General features: G+C 47.7%; 1 protein-coding gene across 2 annotated transcripts in view; it reads left to right on the plus strand.

Moving 5' to 3' along the window:
- Positions 1-1992: 1992 nt before the first annotated feature.
- The window catches only part of NBAS (NBAS subunit of NRZ tethering complex), a 445751-nt gene continuing 432580 nt past the window's right edge, over positions 1993-15163 (plus strand). For both annotated transcript variants that reach the window (XM_069973153.1, XM_069973154.1), the window contains exons 1-3: positions 1993-2121; positions 11224-11278; positions 12754-12790. In XM_069973153.1, coding sequence (XP_069829254.1) covers positions 2020-2121; positions 11224-11278; positions 12754-12790 — 194 coding nt within the window. In that variant the 5' untranslated portion in view covers positions 1993-2019. The remainder of the gene's footprint in view (positions 2122-11223; positions 11279-12753; positions 12791-15163) is intronic.

The raw sequence follows: 15163 nt of genomic DNA on the forward strand, positions 1-15163 counted from the left end.
ACATCAGTAGGAAACGTGATTTGTTACTTTGTCACAAACGTTCAACTATTTACGTACAGAATTGCTGCTTATTAGCGGGAAAACTGGCATTTTTTTCTCTCTCACCAGGCCTTTGATATTAGGTACAAAGGGGGTGACTGCCCTGGTAGTATATAGCCCCCCTGTTGCTCCCCCAGTAGTGTATAACCCCCCCTGTGCGCTCTCCTTCAGTAGTATATAGCCCCCTGTTGCTCCCCCAGTAGTATATAGCCCCCCTGTGCGCTCTCCCCCTGTAGTATATAGCCCCCTGTGAGCTCCCCCCAGTAGTATATAGCCTCCCCGTGCGCTCTCCCCCTGTAGAATATAGCCCCCTGTGAGCTCCCCCCAGTAGTATATAGCCCCCCTGTGCGCTCTCCCCCTGTAGTATATAGCCCCCTGTGCGCTGTCCCCCAGTAGTATATAGCCCCCTGTGAGCTCCCCCCAGTAGTATATAGCCCCCCTGTGCTCTCCCCCTGTAGTATATAGCCCCCTGTGAGCTCCCCCTGTAGTATATAGCCCCCGTGAGCTCCTCCCAAGTAGTATATAGCCCCCCTGTGAGCTCCCCCCTGTAGTATATAGCCCCCTGTGAGCTCCCCCTGTAGTATATAGCCCCCCCATGCGCTGTCCCCCTGTAGTATATAGCCCCCTGTGAGCTCCCCCCAGTAGTATATAGCGCCCCTGTGCTCTCCCCCCAGTAGTATATAGCCTCCCTTGTGCTTTCCCCCTGTAGTATATAGCCCCTGTGAGGTCCCCCCTGTAGTAGATAACCCCCTGTGCGCTCCCCCAGTAGTATATAGCCCCCTGTGAGGTCCCCCCTGTAGTATATAGCCCCCTGTGCGCTCCCCCCCCCAGTAGTATATAGCCCCCTCAGTAGTATATAGCCCCCTGTGAGGTCCCCCCTGTAGTATATAGCCCCTTGTGCGCTCCCCCCAGTAGTATATAGCCCCCTCAGTAGTATATAGCCCCCTGTGAGGTCCCCCCCTGTAGTATATAGCCCCCTGTGCGCTCCCCCCAGTAGTATATAGCCCCCTCAGTAGTATATAGCCCCCTGTGAGGTCCCCCCTGTAGTATATAGCCCCCTGTGCGCTCCCCCCAGTAGTATATAGCCCCCTCAGTAGTATATAGCCCCCTGTGAGGTCCCCCCTGTAGTATATAGCCCCCTGTGCGCTCCCCCCAGTAGTATATAGCCCCCTCAGTAGTATATAGCCCCCTGTGAGGTCCCCCCTGTAGTATATAGTCCACCTGTGCGCTCTCCCCTTGTAGATGCCCCCGGCTGATACGCGCTCTGTAGGGATGTCCCGGGGATTCCCCAGCAGAGCGCGCATCAGTGACCTCACTTCCGGGAAGGACAGGCCGGCAGCGTACACTGAGGTCTGTGGTGCGCGCTCTGCTGGGGAATCCCCGGGACATCCCCAGAGAGCGCGTATCAGCCGGGGGCCGGACCGACACTGCCCCCAGCCCCACAGGCGTACTGACATCTAAGGACAGTACGCCTATGGGGCGGGAGGCAGTGCGGTGGGGAGCGGGACGGACCGGATCCGGGGCGGTTAGGAGGTCTGACCAGGAGTCCGGACAGCTGGCCTCCGCGGTCCGGGTTCGGACCGCGGTCCGCCAGTTGAGGACCCCTGTAAACAAATCAATAAAACTTTGTGAAATCAGTACCCCTTTAAACAGCCATGCAGTTCCTGACTCAGCCACTGGTGGCAGCAGAGGGGCCGTGTTGCTCACTACTGCTGCCTGTCAATGTAAAACAAACATATAAATAAATAAACAAATAATAAAATAAATAATCAGGTCAGATGGTTTTCATTATTTTTATAAAAAAAAAATTCACCCCTTTCCTATAGCATAGCAGGTAACACACGGTAGTAAAGCGCACTGTGCACACTAGAGCCGCAGCGGCCGCTGTCACGTGGTGTCCTCTGTCTCTGAAGTGCGGAGCGCGCGCTGTATGACCCTCCCCGGCCGCCGTAGCTATCAATTCCTTTTCCCTCAGTAAAGATGGCGGCGCCTATGGACACGGCTGCCAGCGCGAATAGTGAAGATAACATTCTGTACGATTTGCTAATAAACACAGAGTGGCCCCCGGAGCCCGATGTGCAGGTGAGGGGCCGGCGGGGGTGCTATGAGGGGGGAGTCGGGGGCTGTGATGGAGCTGTGTCTGGGGGTGACAGCACACAGGTGGAGGGCACAGGACACGTAGCACAGCACTGGGGGAGGACACCTGCTTATTACTCCTCAGTAACAGCCTATAGCTGGGGGTTGTAGTCCCACAGCAGCATGGTGTACTGAGTTAGGTGCTGCTGATGGGATCACTGCTGCAGTATATAGAATGGAGGATGGTGTATACCAGATGTGAGGGGTGTGCTACCTGGGATCCTGCTAATGTGCCTGACAGCGTCCGTCCCTCCCAACCTACAGCGCCTGACAGCGTCCGTCCCTCCCAACCTACAGCGCCTGACAGCGTCCGTCCCTCCCAACCTACAGCGCCTGACAGCGTCCGTCCCTCCCAACCTACAGCGCCTGACAGCTTCCGTCCCTCCCAACCTACAGCGCCTGACAGCGTCCGTCCCTCCCAACCTACAGCGCCTGACAGCGTCCGTCCCTCCCAACCTACAGCGCCTGACAGCGTCCGTCCCTCCCAACCTACAGCGCCTGACAGCGTCCGTCCCTCCCAACCTACAGCGCCTGACAGCGTCCGTCCCTCCCAACCTACAGCGCCTGACAGCGTCCGTCCCTCCCAACCTACAGCGCCTGACAGCGTCCGTCCCTCCCAACCTACAGCGCCTGACAGCGTCCGTCCCTCCCAACCTACAGCGCCTGACAGCGTCCGTCCCTCCCAACCTACAGCGTCCGTCCCTCCCAACCTACAGCGCCTGACAGCGTCCGTCCCTCCCAACCTACAGCGCCTGACAGCGTCCGTCCCTCCCAACCTACAGCGCCTGACAGCGTCCGTCCCTCCGAACCTACAGCGCCTGACAGCGCCCGTCCCTCCGAACCTACAGCGCCTGACAGCGCCCGTCCCTCCGAACCTACAGCGCCTGACAGCGCCCGTCCCTCCGAACCTACAGCGCCTGACAGCGCCCGTCCCTCCGAACCTACAGCGCCTGACAGCGTCCGTCCCTCCCAACCTACATCGTCCGCCCCTCCTCGCCTACAGCGCCTTCTAGTAATAGCAGAGAGACTAACCATGAGAATCCCTCTGGCATCACCATGTACAGAGCTGTACGCTTTCATGTCTCTTCGTATTTGCAGGCGCTGTGGCTGTAGAATTCATCTGATTGGTGCTGGGCCTCCACCGTTCTGATATTAATAACCTGTCATAAGCATAATCCATCGAAGAAAAAGTCCTTGAAAACCCTTCCCTAGCTGTCAGCCATTTATTTTAATGACCTGAGGTGTAATCCTACATCCTGGCTATCAGCATCACTCTCACTGCTGGTCCAGTTTTGTCACTATTTTCATACACAAATGAAACCAGAACTTGGCGGGATAACAATGGGGAGCACCCCTCCTTTTGTCTAACTACCTAAACACCATGGTTGCTATTGCTAGGGTGTTACGTGTCTGAGATAGAAATGATAACGTGATAGAATATCTCTGTAGCTTCCATCTGGGTCATTTGAGACTTTGGAGGAGAAGAGATGACAGCAACAGGCTACGATTGGTTAGAAGCTATAGGGGGCCTAAATAAAGTCATTATAAAGTGTATAGGGGCCTCCTGACTCTCCACCGACACCATGGGCGACACTTGGCCGGAGTTAGAAGCTGCTTCCCTGCTGCTCAGGATGTGGCTGAACCCTGGGGAGGTGCTGCCGGCCAACGACCAGTGGGTGAAAGACAGACAACCCTTTCTATATCCTTGGGACCTCTTGCCAGGTGCCATGGTAAAGGCGGAGACCTGAAAGGTGCCAGCGGGGCCAGGGTTGAGGGGCACAGTAAGAGCAGAACACGGCTGTATACAGCATCAGGGCTTCGACAGTTTAAACATGGAGGAGACGCCACACTTTATACACTGTATACTTTATATACAGACACGGGGCTGCCACCGCAGAGAGGGTTACCTCCATGGGCCTCATCTACATGGAAGAATACAAATAATATGAAGAAAAGTTCTTGTATCCTTCCTGAAGTCACTGAAGACTATACAGGAGGACAGAGAACACCTAAGGCCCTATTAGACCTTTCTTGGCCGATTACCGCCTGTTCAGGCTGATACCCCTTTACTGTATTAGCACATGTTGTAAAGCAACACTGTGCATGTCGGCTGATTGTGTCGAAAGATCACGATGTTCAAAGTGATGGTCTTTTCAACAAGCCCTAGTACACCAAGCAATTATCGTCCAGAACGGTCGGTAATTGCCCAAATACAGACATTTAATATGGCCTTTAGGGTCCATTTACAAGAAAGATTATCTGACATAGTATTTGCCAAAGATTTGAAGCCAAAGCCAGGAGTGGATTTGAAAAGAGGAGAAATCTCAGTCTTTCCTTTATGACCCTGTTTATAGTCTGTTCCTGGTTTTGGCTTCAAATCTTTGGCAGATAATCTGTCAAATCTTTCTGTGTAAATGGACCCTTATGCTGCGTTTACACGGAGCGATAATTCGCCAATACGATTAACGATTTCAAAGTAACGTTTTTTTTTTTTTAATAACAATCAGCGTTTAGACAGAACGATATATCGTACGGAAAAATCGTTTTGCGTTTGCTTAAGCCTGCGATTTTTTTTGCGAACGACCAGCGATGATTTGAGAACATGTTCAAAGATCAAAATGAACTATTTCTCGCTCATCACTTGATCGTTTGCTGCGTCTACACGTACGATTATCGTTCGAATTTGACCGTTATTGTGCAAATTTGCGCGATAATCGTTCCGTGTTAACGCAGCATTAGACAAAGCCAATTTTAACCATTAACAATGAAAATGATCGCAAACTAGATTGTTTATCGTTAACCTAAAATCGTTCATTATATTAGCCAGGAACTGACTGTAAACAGAGAAAGGGTCATAAAGGAAAGACTGAGATTTCTCTTCTCTTTTCAAATCCATTCCCGGCTTTGGCTGCAAAAATCTGTGAGATATATCTCTCTGTGTGAACGCAGCATTACACAGAGTTGTCGCTAGTTGGGAACGATGTGGAATTACCCTGAACGATAAACAATGATGTTGATGTCAGCACTAAACGATTAACAATTTCTTATTGGATCGTTGTCTGCCCTTATGGTGCGTTTATTTAGAACGATTATCGTTTGAATTTTCGCAATAACGATCACATTTGAGCGATAATCGGTTCGTGTAAACACATTAAACGATCAAGCAACGAGCGAGAACGCATTCATTGTGATCTTTCAACATGTTCTCAAATCGTTGTTGGTCGTTCGCTAAAAATTCACAGATCGCTTCATGTAAACAGTCTTTTCAGAGCGTCCAGTCATGACAGCACCACCTGGAGATTGATCCCCATTAGTCCTAATAGGAACAGGAAGCACAAGAGGTTAAAAGGAGCCCCTCCCCGCTTCACCCTCAGTGTTTTTCCTGTTCCTATTCAGGACGAAGCACACAGAGGTTCTTACCTCTCCTGGTCCGGGGGGCTGGCTACTGGATCAGTGTGGTGGATGCCAGGCGAGCGGGGTCGGCCGAATCTGTCTTCTCCCCTCCTCGTTTGCTCGCATCGGGTCGCGCGGATGATGGATGCCTGCGCCTCCTGGTCCCATGATTGCCCGCTGCTGCGCTCTGGGAGTTTAGGCGGCGGGTAGGTAAGTTTGCCGGGCCTCGGGTACACGCGTGTGTCTCCCCTGGCTCGTTCCGGGCCGTGCCGCCGTGCGTGACGCATGACGTCACGCCGTTTCGCGTCGCGCACGGCATGCCGGGACCGGAAGTCCCGCCCCCAAGATGGCGCCGCACACCGGCCAGCCAGTGACTGGGGATGCTGGGGGGCGTGGAAACGCCTGTGTTTGGCGCCAGATTCAAGCTGGTCTGAGGCTGATAGACTACTTAAGGTAAGAGAGAACACTCCTGCATCCTCTTTGTCTGTCCTGACTGCTATGATGGACGCCTCCCGCCCTGAATCTGTGGTGTGGGCCTCTTCGGCATGCCCAGTGAGTAACTGACCCTTGGGTTCACTTACTTTTTTTTTGATGTAGCATGTACTAATGTACTCCTTCTCTCCCGTAGGGAGACAAGGAGCCACCTGTAAGAAGCTGTGGTATATGTAAGGAGAGTCTGGCCGAAGGTTACAACAAACCCCTTTGTAAGGCATGCACATCTAATATCCTGAGACAGGAGTCACCATCATTGGTGAACGAACTCCGGGAGATGATCAATAAGGAGGTTAAAGCCACGGTTTCTGCGGCCCTGGCGAAAGACAGGTCTCAGTCCCCTGAGCCTCCCCCTAAAAAATCTAGACGCATTATAATATCTGATTCTGATTCAGAGGAACAAATATTATCTGCAGAAGACAAATCTGATCATGAGGAGTTAGAAATAGTACAAGAAACCTACCAAGAGCCTAAAAGGTTTTATTTTTCTGCTGAGGATACTGATATTCTTCTGACTGCTATAAGGAATACCATGGATATCAAAGATGTGCAGGTCCCTACAAATAAACAAGACCAGATGTTTGCAGGGCTCAGGCCCATGAAAAAGCGTGTCTTTCCTGTCCATGAGAGTATAAAGAATCTTGTATTAGATGAGTGGCATGACCCCGAAAAAAGGCTGCAAATTCCTAAAGAATTTAGAGCAAGATTCCCTTTTGATGAAAGTGATGTGAAACTATGGACTGAGACTCCAAATATTGATGTCCAGGTAGCCAAGGTGGTTAAAAAGATCTCTCTTCCTTTTGAGGATGCCTCTCAGCTTAGAGACACCATGGACAGGAAGATGGATGGTTTACTGCGTAGGGCCTGGGATTCCTCTGCGGCAGCCCTTAACCCTAATATAGCTGCCACTAGTGCAGCTAGGTCTCTTTTTGAATGGTTGGAAGAATTGGAAGGCCAGTTGCAAAACAAAACACCTAGAGAAGAAATTCTCAAAGCGGTTCCCATGTTAAAGCTTGCTACAGCTTTTCTAGTGGATGTGTCAGCAGAATCCATTAGGTTCGCAGCTAAAGCAGCCGCTTTAACCAATGCTGCTAGGAGAGCACTTTGGTTAAAGAGCTGGCAAGGAGACAATATTTCTAAAACCAAACTTTGTGCTGTTCCATTTGAAGGTTCGTTTGTGTTTGGTCCCGCCCTTGACTCCATCCTAGAGAAGGCCGCTGACAAGAAAAAGGATTTCCCGAACGAGAAGAAGCCGAAAGGTAAACAAAATTTTCGTTCCTTCAGACAAAACACATACCAAAGCTTCAAGGGTAAAGGCAAGACAGGAAGGTGGAGCTATCCCAAAGGAGGTAAGGGGAGAGAGTCTTCTCACAACCCCAAACCTTCAGACAAAAAACAATGACACGTTGCCTGTAGGGGGGAGGCTATCCCATTTTTACCATCAATGGGAAAAGATAACATCAAACCCCTTCATATTGTCAACACTAGAATGGGGCTACAAAATAGAATTTTCAGACCTCCCTCCTCTAAAATTCTGTACTACCTCTCTCGGATCAGACTTGTCAAACGAGCGTCTGTGGCAAGGGGTATCAGAGCTTCTATCCCTGAATGCCATTGTCCAAGTTCCCGAGGCTCAATTAAAAATGGGCCATTATTCTCGCTTATTTCTAGTACAAAAGCCAAATGGAGCTTTCAGGACAATCATAAACCTCAAACCTCTCAACAAAGTTATTACTTACAAGAGGTTCAAGATGGAGACTCTGAAATCAGCTATTCCCCTGATAACCAAAGGAGCCTGGTTGGCCACAATAGATCTCAAAGATGCGTATTTCCACATTCCCATTCACGAAAACCACCAAAAATATCTAAGGTTTGCTGTTGTTCACAAAGGAGTCACTCACCATTATCAATTCAAGGCGCTACCCTTTGGGATAGCCTCGGCTCCTCGTATTTTTACGAAGATAATGGTGGAGGCCGTAGCTCACCTCAGACTTCAGGGGGTGACAATAATCCCTTACCTCGACGACCTGCTCCTTGTAGCACAGTCCAAAGATCAGTTAAATGTTCACATCTCACTCACCATCTCTTGTCTCCAGGATTTAGGGTGGATTGTGAATCTACAGAAGTCAGATCTGGTCCCTTCCCACCTGAAGAAGTTTCTCGGAATGTTGTTGGATACAAATCAACAGATGACCTTTCTCCCTCGGGAAAAAGTAGTGTCACTCCTGGACAAATTCAGGAAATTTTCCAGAAAGAAAACAACAACAATCAGAGAAGCAATGTCGGTACTGGGGTCCATGACATCTTGCATACCGGCGGTGCCCTGGTGTCAGAGCCATTCAAGGGTCCTCCAAGCGCATATCCTGAAATCCTGGAATCGACAACAATCATCCCTAGATTCAAAGATGTCGGTGTTAATACAGGTGAAAGCGTCGTTAACCTGGTGGTTAAAAGAAAAAAATCTAACAAAAGGTCTTCTATGGTTTCCTCCGCAGATAGTGACACTCACCACAGACGCCAGTCAGTGGGGATGGGGAGCCCACGTGCAAGACCTTTATCTTCAAGGGCAGTGGTCGGAAAAAACGAGATGCGCCTCCTCAAACCTGAGAGAACTAAAAGCCGTCTTCAAAGCGTTGAAACAGGCGGAACATCTCCTTCATCAAAAAAACGTAAAACTTTACTCCGACAATGCGACAACAGTAGCCTTCATAAACCACCAGGGCGGAACACGCCACTCTCTCCTACAAAAGATGTCTCAAAAGATCTTCAACTGGGCGGAACTCCATCTTCAGTCCATCTCAGCGGTCCATCTGAAAGGCTCAGACAACGTGAAGGCAGATTATCTCAGTCGGAAGAGGGTCCTTCCAGGAGAATGGAGCCTAAATCAGGAGGTGTTTCTAAACCTTACAGAAAGGTGGGGAGTTCCAGAAGTGGACCTCTTTGCAACACAAAAGAACAAGAAAGCAGACCGTTTCTTCTCCCTAAATCCAGAGGAAAGACCAGAGGCAGTGGATGCTCTAATACAACCATGGTCGTTCCATCTGGCGTACGCATTCCCTCCGTTTCCCCTGCTAGGGAAGGCCCTTCAAAAGATCCTGATAAGCCAAACACAAGTGATCTTTGTCGCTCCAGTCTGGCCAAAAAGGAGCTGGTTTTGCCTGTTAAAAAGACTAGCAGTAGAAGGTCCCATCAGACTGCCACAAAGGACAGATCTCCTCGTCCAGGGCCCTCTCAATCACCAAGGGATACAACAACTCCATCTTGCAGCATGGCTATTGAAAAGTCCTTCCTGACCCGTAAAGGCCTTTCCTCGAAGGTAATTGATACCATGTTGAAGAGTAAAAAAGAAGTCACCTCTTCGATTTACCTTAAATATTGGAGGAGATTTTGCTCTTGGTGTAAAGAAGCAACTCCCGATCCTCTCAAGCCAAATATACCCCAAATCTTGGATTTTCTCCAAGCAGGTCTTGACAAAGGACTTTCACTAAGTACGCTTAAGGTACAAGTATCAGCGTTAGGATGTTTTTTTGACTCCCCTATTGCAGACCATAGGTGGGTCAAGAGGTTTTTTCGGGCCGTATCGAGGCTAAAACCCAAGATTTCCAACCTTACTCCTCCTTGGGACCTCAACCTGGTACTTCAAGCTTTGACTCAACAACCCTTTGAGCCTCTTAGTGAATTGTCTACAAAATTTTTGACTATAAAAACTGTATTTCTAATTGCAATTACTTCTGCAAGGAGAGTCTGTGAACTACAAGCACTCTCTATAGAGCAACCATACCTAACTGTCCTAGAGGATAGGGTAATCCTCAAACTAAACCCTTCCTTTTTACCCAAAGTTGTCACAGATTTCCACCGATCACAAGATATAGTTCTCCCTTCATTCTGCGATCCGCCTAAGAACGCTAAAGAAGCTCGCCTCCACACTCTGGATGTTCGCAGAGCAGTAATTGCCTATCTTCAAGCTACTGAAGATTGGAGAAAAGACTCGAATCTACTCCTACAGTTCCAGGGTCCGAATAGAGGTAAAAAGGCTTCTAAAGCATCCATAGCCAGGTGGATAAAATCCGCCATATCAGAAGCCTATAAATCTTCCGGTAAAGAAGCTCCTGACAAACTTAAAGCTCATTCCACCAGAGCAGTATCGGTCTCCTGGGCAGAAAAAGCTGCAGCCTCACTTGAGCAGATCTGCAGGGCGGCAACGTGGTCATCACCACATACCTTTTATCGTCACTACAAACTAAATGTGGCCTCGTCTCAAGATCTATCCTTCGGGCGAAAAGTGCTGCATGCTGTAGTCCCTCCCTAAATGGATTATCTGGTATGTCTCCAGGTGGTGCTGTCATGACTGGACGCTCTGAAAAGCCAGAATTATTTACTCACCGATAATTCGTTTTTCATGAGTCCATCATGACAGCACCCCATTTATTACCCTCCCTTAGTGTTATATTGGCGTTGGTGCTATGTAAATAGTAATTGATAAACACTGAGGGTGAAGCGGGGAGGGGCTCCTTTTAATCTCTTGTGCTTCCTGTTCCTATTAGGACTAATGGGGATCAATCTCCAGGTGGTGCTGTCATGATGGACTCATGAAAAACGAATTATCGGTGAGTAAATAATTCTGGCTTTCAAATACTCACCCTATGTGTGAGATGGGCTTAAGTTATCTTAAAAAAGATTTTTCTAACGATTTATTCATCTAAGCGCTGATCGTTATAAAAACCAAATCGTTGCTTCAAAATCAGTTGGGCGAATTATATTTTTTACATGTGTCTTTTGACTATAGATTAGATTATTAGGTATTATTATAATTAGGTTTATTATTATTATTAATTAGGTATTATAATAAGGTATTATTATAATGATATGCAGTACCAGTACTTAGTTGGGTTTTTGTGCTGCGGAATATGTTGGCCCTTTATATATAGAGAGATGGCTGTTTGTGTAGCGCTCCCCTATTCCGCAGTGCTGTACAATAAGGTGTGTGCAGACATGACTGCTATATACTGCTGAACAATAATCCCTAATACATGGGGCGGCCATTAGCAGGCCCTGCACACACAGCTCAGTAGTTGGCGGTGTAAGAGCCGCTCGCAGTATTACATGACAGATTTGTGACCTGCCGTAGTCTCCCGCTGTGTAATTGTCCTGTTTTTATTGCAGCCTCGAGGTGGCCGTGAACATGGAGCATCATTTGTCCTCACAAAGGCTATTACAGGTACCCGGGGCTGTTCCATTATCCCTGCTGTATACCGCCACACTTATATCCTGAGCCCAGAATACATTGTCATGCCGGCATCTGTCCTAATCTTACACAGCAGCTGGATAGGGATGATGGGAGTCATGAAACACCAGCCGCTCCATGCTTATTAATTCTGATTATTTTCCATTATTATCTATTATATATTGGTTCCCCTCCCTATATCAGGATGGAAGCCATAACCAGTGCAGGATTGTCCATAATAGATAATCATAGGGGCCCTCGTGATAATAAGCTGAACCTAGTCTCCATCCCCGGAGTATGAGGAGCCCACAGTATGATGTAGACGCACACACAGCCCCTATATATCTAATGTAGTGTTATAGTGAGTGCTGGCTGCCATCCCTTAGCCGTTCTCAAGGCTTCAGCTCTTCTACTAAGGGTTATTTTACACAGAACAATAATTAGCTGAATCGGCCGACCACGCGTCGCTACGTGTAAAAGCGGTGCACGGCCAGCCGCTGACGATATACATTACCTATCCAGGCTCCAGGGCTCCTCTTGCTGTCTTCCCCCCGGGTCCCGCACGCTGCAGCTTTATAGCAGCCTGTCTGAGCTGACAGGCCACTCGGCCAATTACTGTCCGGGACCGCCGCGGCCAGTGATTGGCTGAGAGGCCTGTCAGCTGAGACAGGCCGCTCTGAACCTGCAGCACGTGGGACCCGGTGAGAAGCAGAGCGCAGGAGCAGCCCTGGAGCGTGGATAGGTAATGTATAAAGTTAAGCAAGGACTTCGGTAATGATAATCGGCCCATGTAATAGGCCCAGTAAACGAGCGCCAATCTAGCAGATCTTTACAGTTAATGTCGGGCCCCCATCGGCCTGTGTAATACTACCCTTAGTGTTAGATAATGAGCCAAGATGTTACCCACGGCCAAGCAGGCAGCTAGTTGATGGCAGGCTTCTGCACTCCCTACCCTTTGTAGAGTAACCTTATTTCCGCTCATAAACTTTACATAGCTATAAGACTGGATCTTCACAAAAGACCTCATCTAAATGCAGAGACGTTCTATAGACACAAGATGAGGATAATAAAAGAAGACAGCGGCACTCACCATAAAGTGCAGGTCTATTCCTAGAACTCGAATGCCAGTCAGCAGGTCAGACAACTACATAGTGGGTGTATCCAGCTATTTCACGCGTGCACGCTTCTTCCGACATAGCCCTAGCCGCCATCTTCCTTTTTTATCTCATCATGTCTTTTTTTTTTTTTTTTTATTGGTAAAACACCTCTTCCAACCCAATAAAAAAAAGGTTAAAAAAAGGCTTAAAAATTTAAACTAGCTGTGTGAACATGGCCTAAAGCCGGACTTAAGCTATTGGAGCCACCGGTTTCACTAAATCTTGGCCAATGTGTTTTTTTTTAATTGATTTTTTTTTTCTTATGAATTTACCTTTAAAATGGTTAAATAAAGTGTGATTTATTTCCCACAGCTCCCGCATATTACTTCCAGCAGCTTCTCTGGTACAGGTACGTCTTATACTAGGACTAGTGCAGCTTTCAATAGAGAGAAAAGAAAAGCATTGGGATTTGTAGTCACTCCCTTATGCACAGAATAAAGGGCATACAGCAGCTGATAAGTACTGGAAGACTTGAGATATTTGAATAGAAATAATTTATAAATCTATTCTGACACCAGTTGATCTGATACATATTTTTTTCCTCTGGAGTACCCCTTTTAAAGGGGCGAAAAAAAATTCTTTAAAATCAACTGGTGTCAAGGTTCTATAGATTTATAAATTGGTTTTACTTGAATATCTCAAGTCTTCCAGTACTTATGAGCTGCTGTATGTCCTGTAGGAAGTGGTGTATTCTCTCCAGTCTGACACAGTGCTCTCTGCTGCCACCTCTGTCCATGTCAGGAACTGTCCAGAGCAGGAGAGGTTTTCTAAGGGGATTTGCTGCTGTTCTGGACAGTTCCCGACATGGACAGAGGTGGCAGCAGAGAGCACTGTGTCAGACTGGAAAGAATGCACCACTTCCTGCAGGACATACACCTGCTAATAAGTACTGGAAGACTGAAGATTTTTAAACAGTAAATTACAAATCTATATAACTATATCACACCAGTTGATTTGGAAGTTACATGTTTTCAGCCGGAGTTCTCTTTTAATTGCCCAATTGTTGGTCCTTGTAGAAGGCTCTTTACACAAATGATTACCTGAAGCAGGGATCCTCAACCTTTGCAAAACTACAGTTCTCATTATGCCTAGATACTGTCCAGGCATGATGGGAGTTGTAGTTTTTCAACAGCTGGAGGGTGGCAGGTTCCTTATCCTTGGTCTAAAGTGCAGATCCCCTATCCTATATCCTCATACATATGAGGCCTTAGTGGTGATACTGCCAGATATTTGCCGCTTACGCTCCCCTGTTGGTCTCTGTGTATGGTAATACATGTTGTCTGTATTATGACTGAACCTATAAAGCAGCAGCTGGGCAGTAACCTGGATGTGTCACCATAGGGGATAAGGAACACCAGACACGTTTATTGACTGCGATCTGATAATGCACTGCTCCGGACGTTGCGCTCTCTGGATGCCTTCGCTCTTTTACCACCAGCCAGATAGGTTTCAGTAATAATTGATACGGAACGGCCCATTCTCCTCCTTTACGAGATAAACACTAGGCGTAATATAAAAGCTATTTAAAAAACAATTGCGACATTGAAATATTAAAATGTCCTTGTTGTAAAAGTTTTTACTGCCCCATTATCTGCGAACACAAAACTCTCAATCTCAGCATAAAGATGTCAGCCAGATTCATCGTCTCTGTTACCGAGCCATCGATGAGGTGTCCCAGGCAGAACAGATTAGGCAGCCGGCATGCGGCTCGTCCCTGCTCGCGCTTTCACATATTAACGTTTCTGTAGAAAAAGGACTGCGTGGAATTGTTGCATTCTACAAGAATTAGGATTTCTATAAAGGGGTACTCCGGCACTTTTTTTTATTTCTAAATAAAGTTATATAGATCTGTAATTTACTTCTAAAAAAATTACTGTAAAAATCTGTGACTCTGTACCCACAATCTGACCCCCCCCCCCCCCCAAACCACTTGTACCTTCGGATAGCTGCTTTTAATCCAAGATCTGTACTGGGGTCCGTTCGGCAGGTGATGCAGTTATTGTCCTAAAAAAATACTTTTAAACTTGAAGCCCCGTGCCAAACGGGAGTATCTGTGCCCTAACTTTGCACCACCCCTCCGTCCCTCCTCCCCACCCTCCTCATCATTAGGAATGCTCCAGGCAGATTGCCTCCTATTCCCCACCTGTGTCAGCACGGCACATGGGCTGAATCGTTAAGGACCTGTGCAATGTTCAGCATGGAGAAAATGTTTCAGTGGCATTCCTAATGATGAAGAGGGTGGGGAGGAGGGATGGAGGGGTGGTGCAAAGTTAGGGCACAGATAATCCTGTTTGGCACGGGGCTGCAAGTTTAAAAGTATTTTTTTAGGACAATAACTGCATCACCTGCCGAACGGACCCCAGGACAGATCTTGGATTAAAAACAGCTATCTGAAGGTACAAGTGGTTTGGGGGGGTCAAATTATGGGTACAGAGTCGCTTTAAGTCTTCTGGTACTTATCAGTTGCTGTATGTCCTGCAGGAACTTACAAATCTATATAACGTTCTCAAACCAGTTGATTTGAATTTCTTTTTTGAAAAAAAATCCCCCCCAAAAAATGTATACGCAAACCAGACAGCAAAAACGCAGTGTGAACCCGGCCTAAGTCTCCTCCATTCTTACAAATTGCTCTGCATGGCGCATACGCACTAGCGGCAGATTGTTGCAAAAATGTGGTCAAAATGGTGAAGAATCCACTTTGGTCTTTTTACCTTTTTCACGT

Source organism: Dendropsophus ebraccatus, chromosome 6 (genome assembly GCF_027789765.1).
Source record: "Dendropsophus ebraccatus isolate aDenEbr1 chromosome 6, aDenEbr1.pat, whole genome shotgun sequence".
Classification (NCBI taxonomy): Eukaryota; Metazoa; Chordata; class Amphibia; order Anura; family Hylidae; genus Dendropsophus; species Dendropsophus ebraccatus.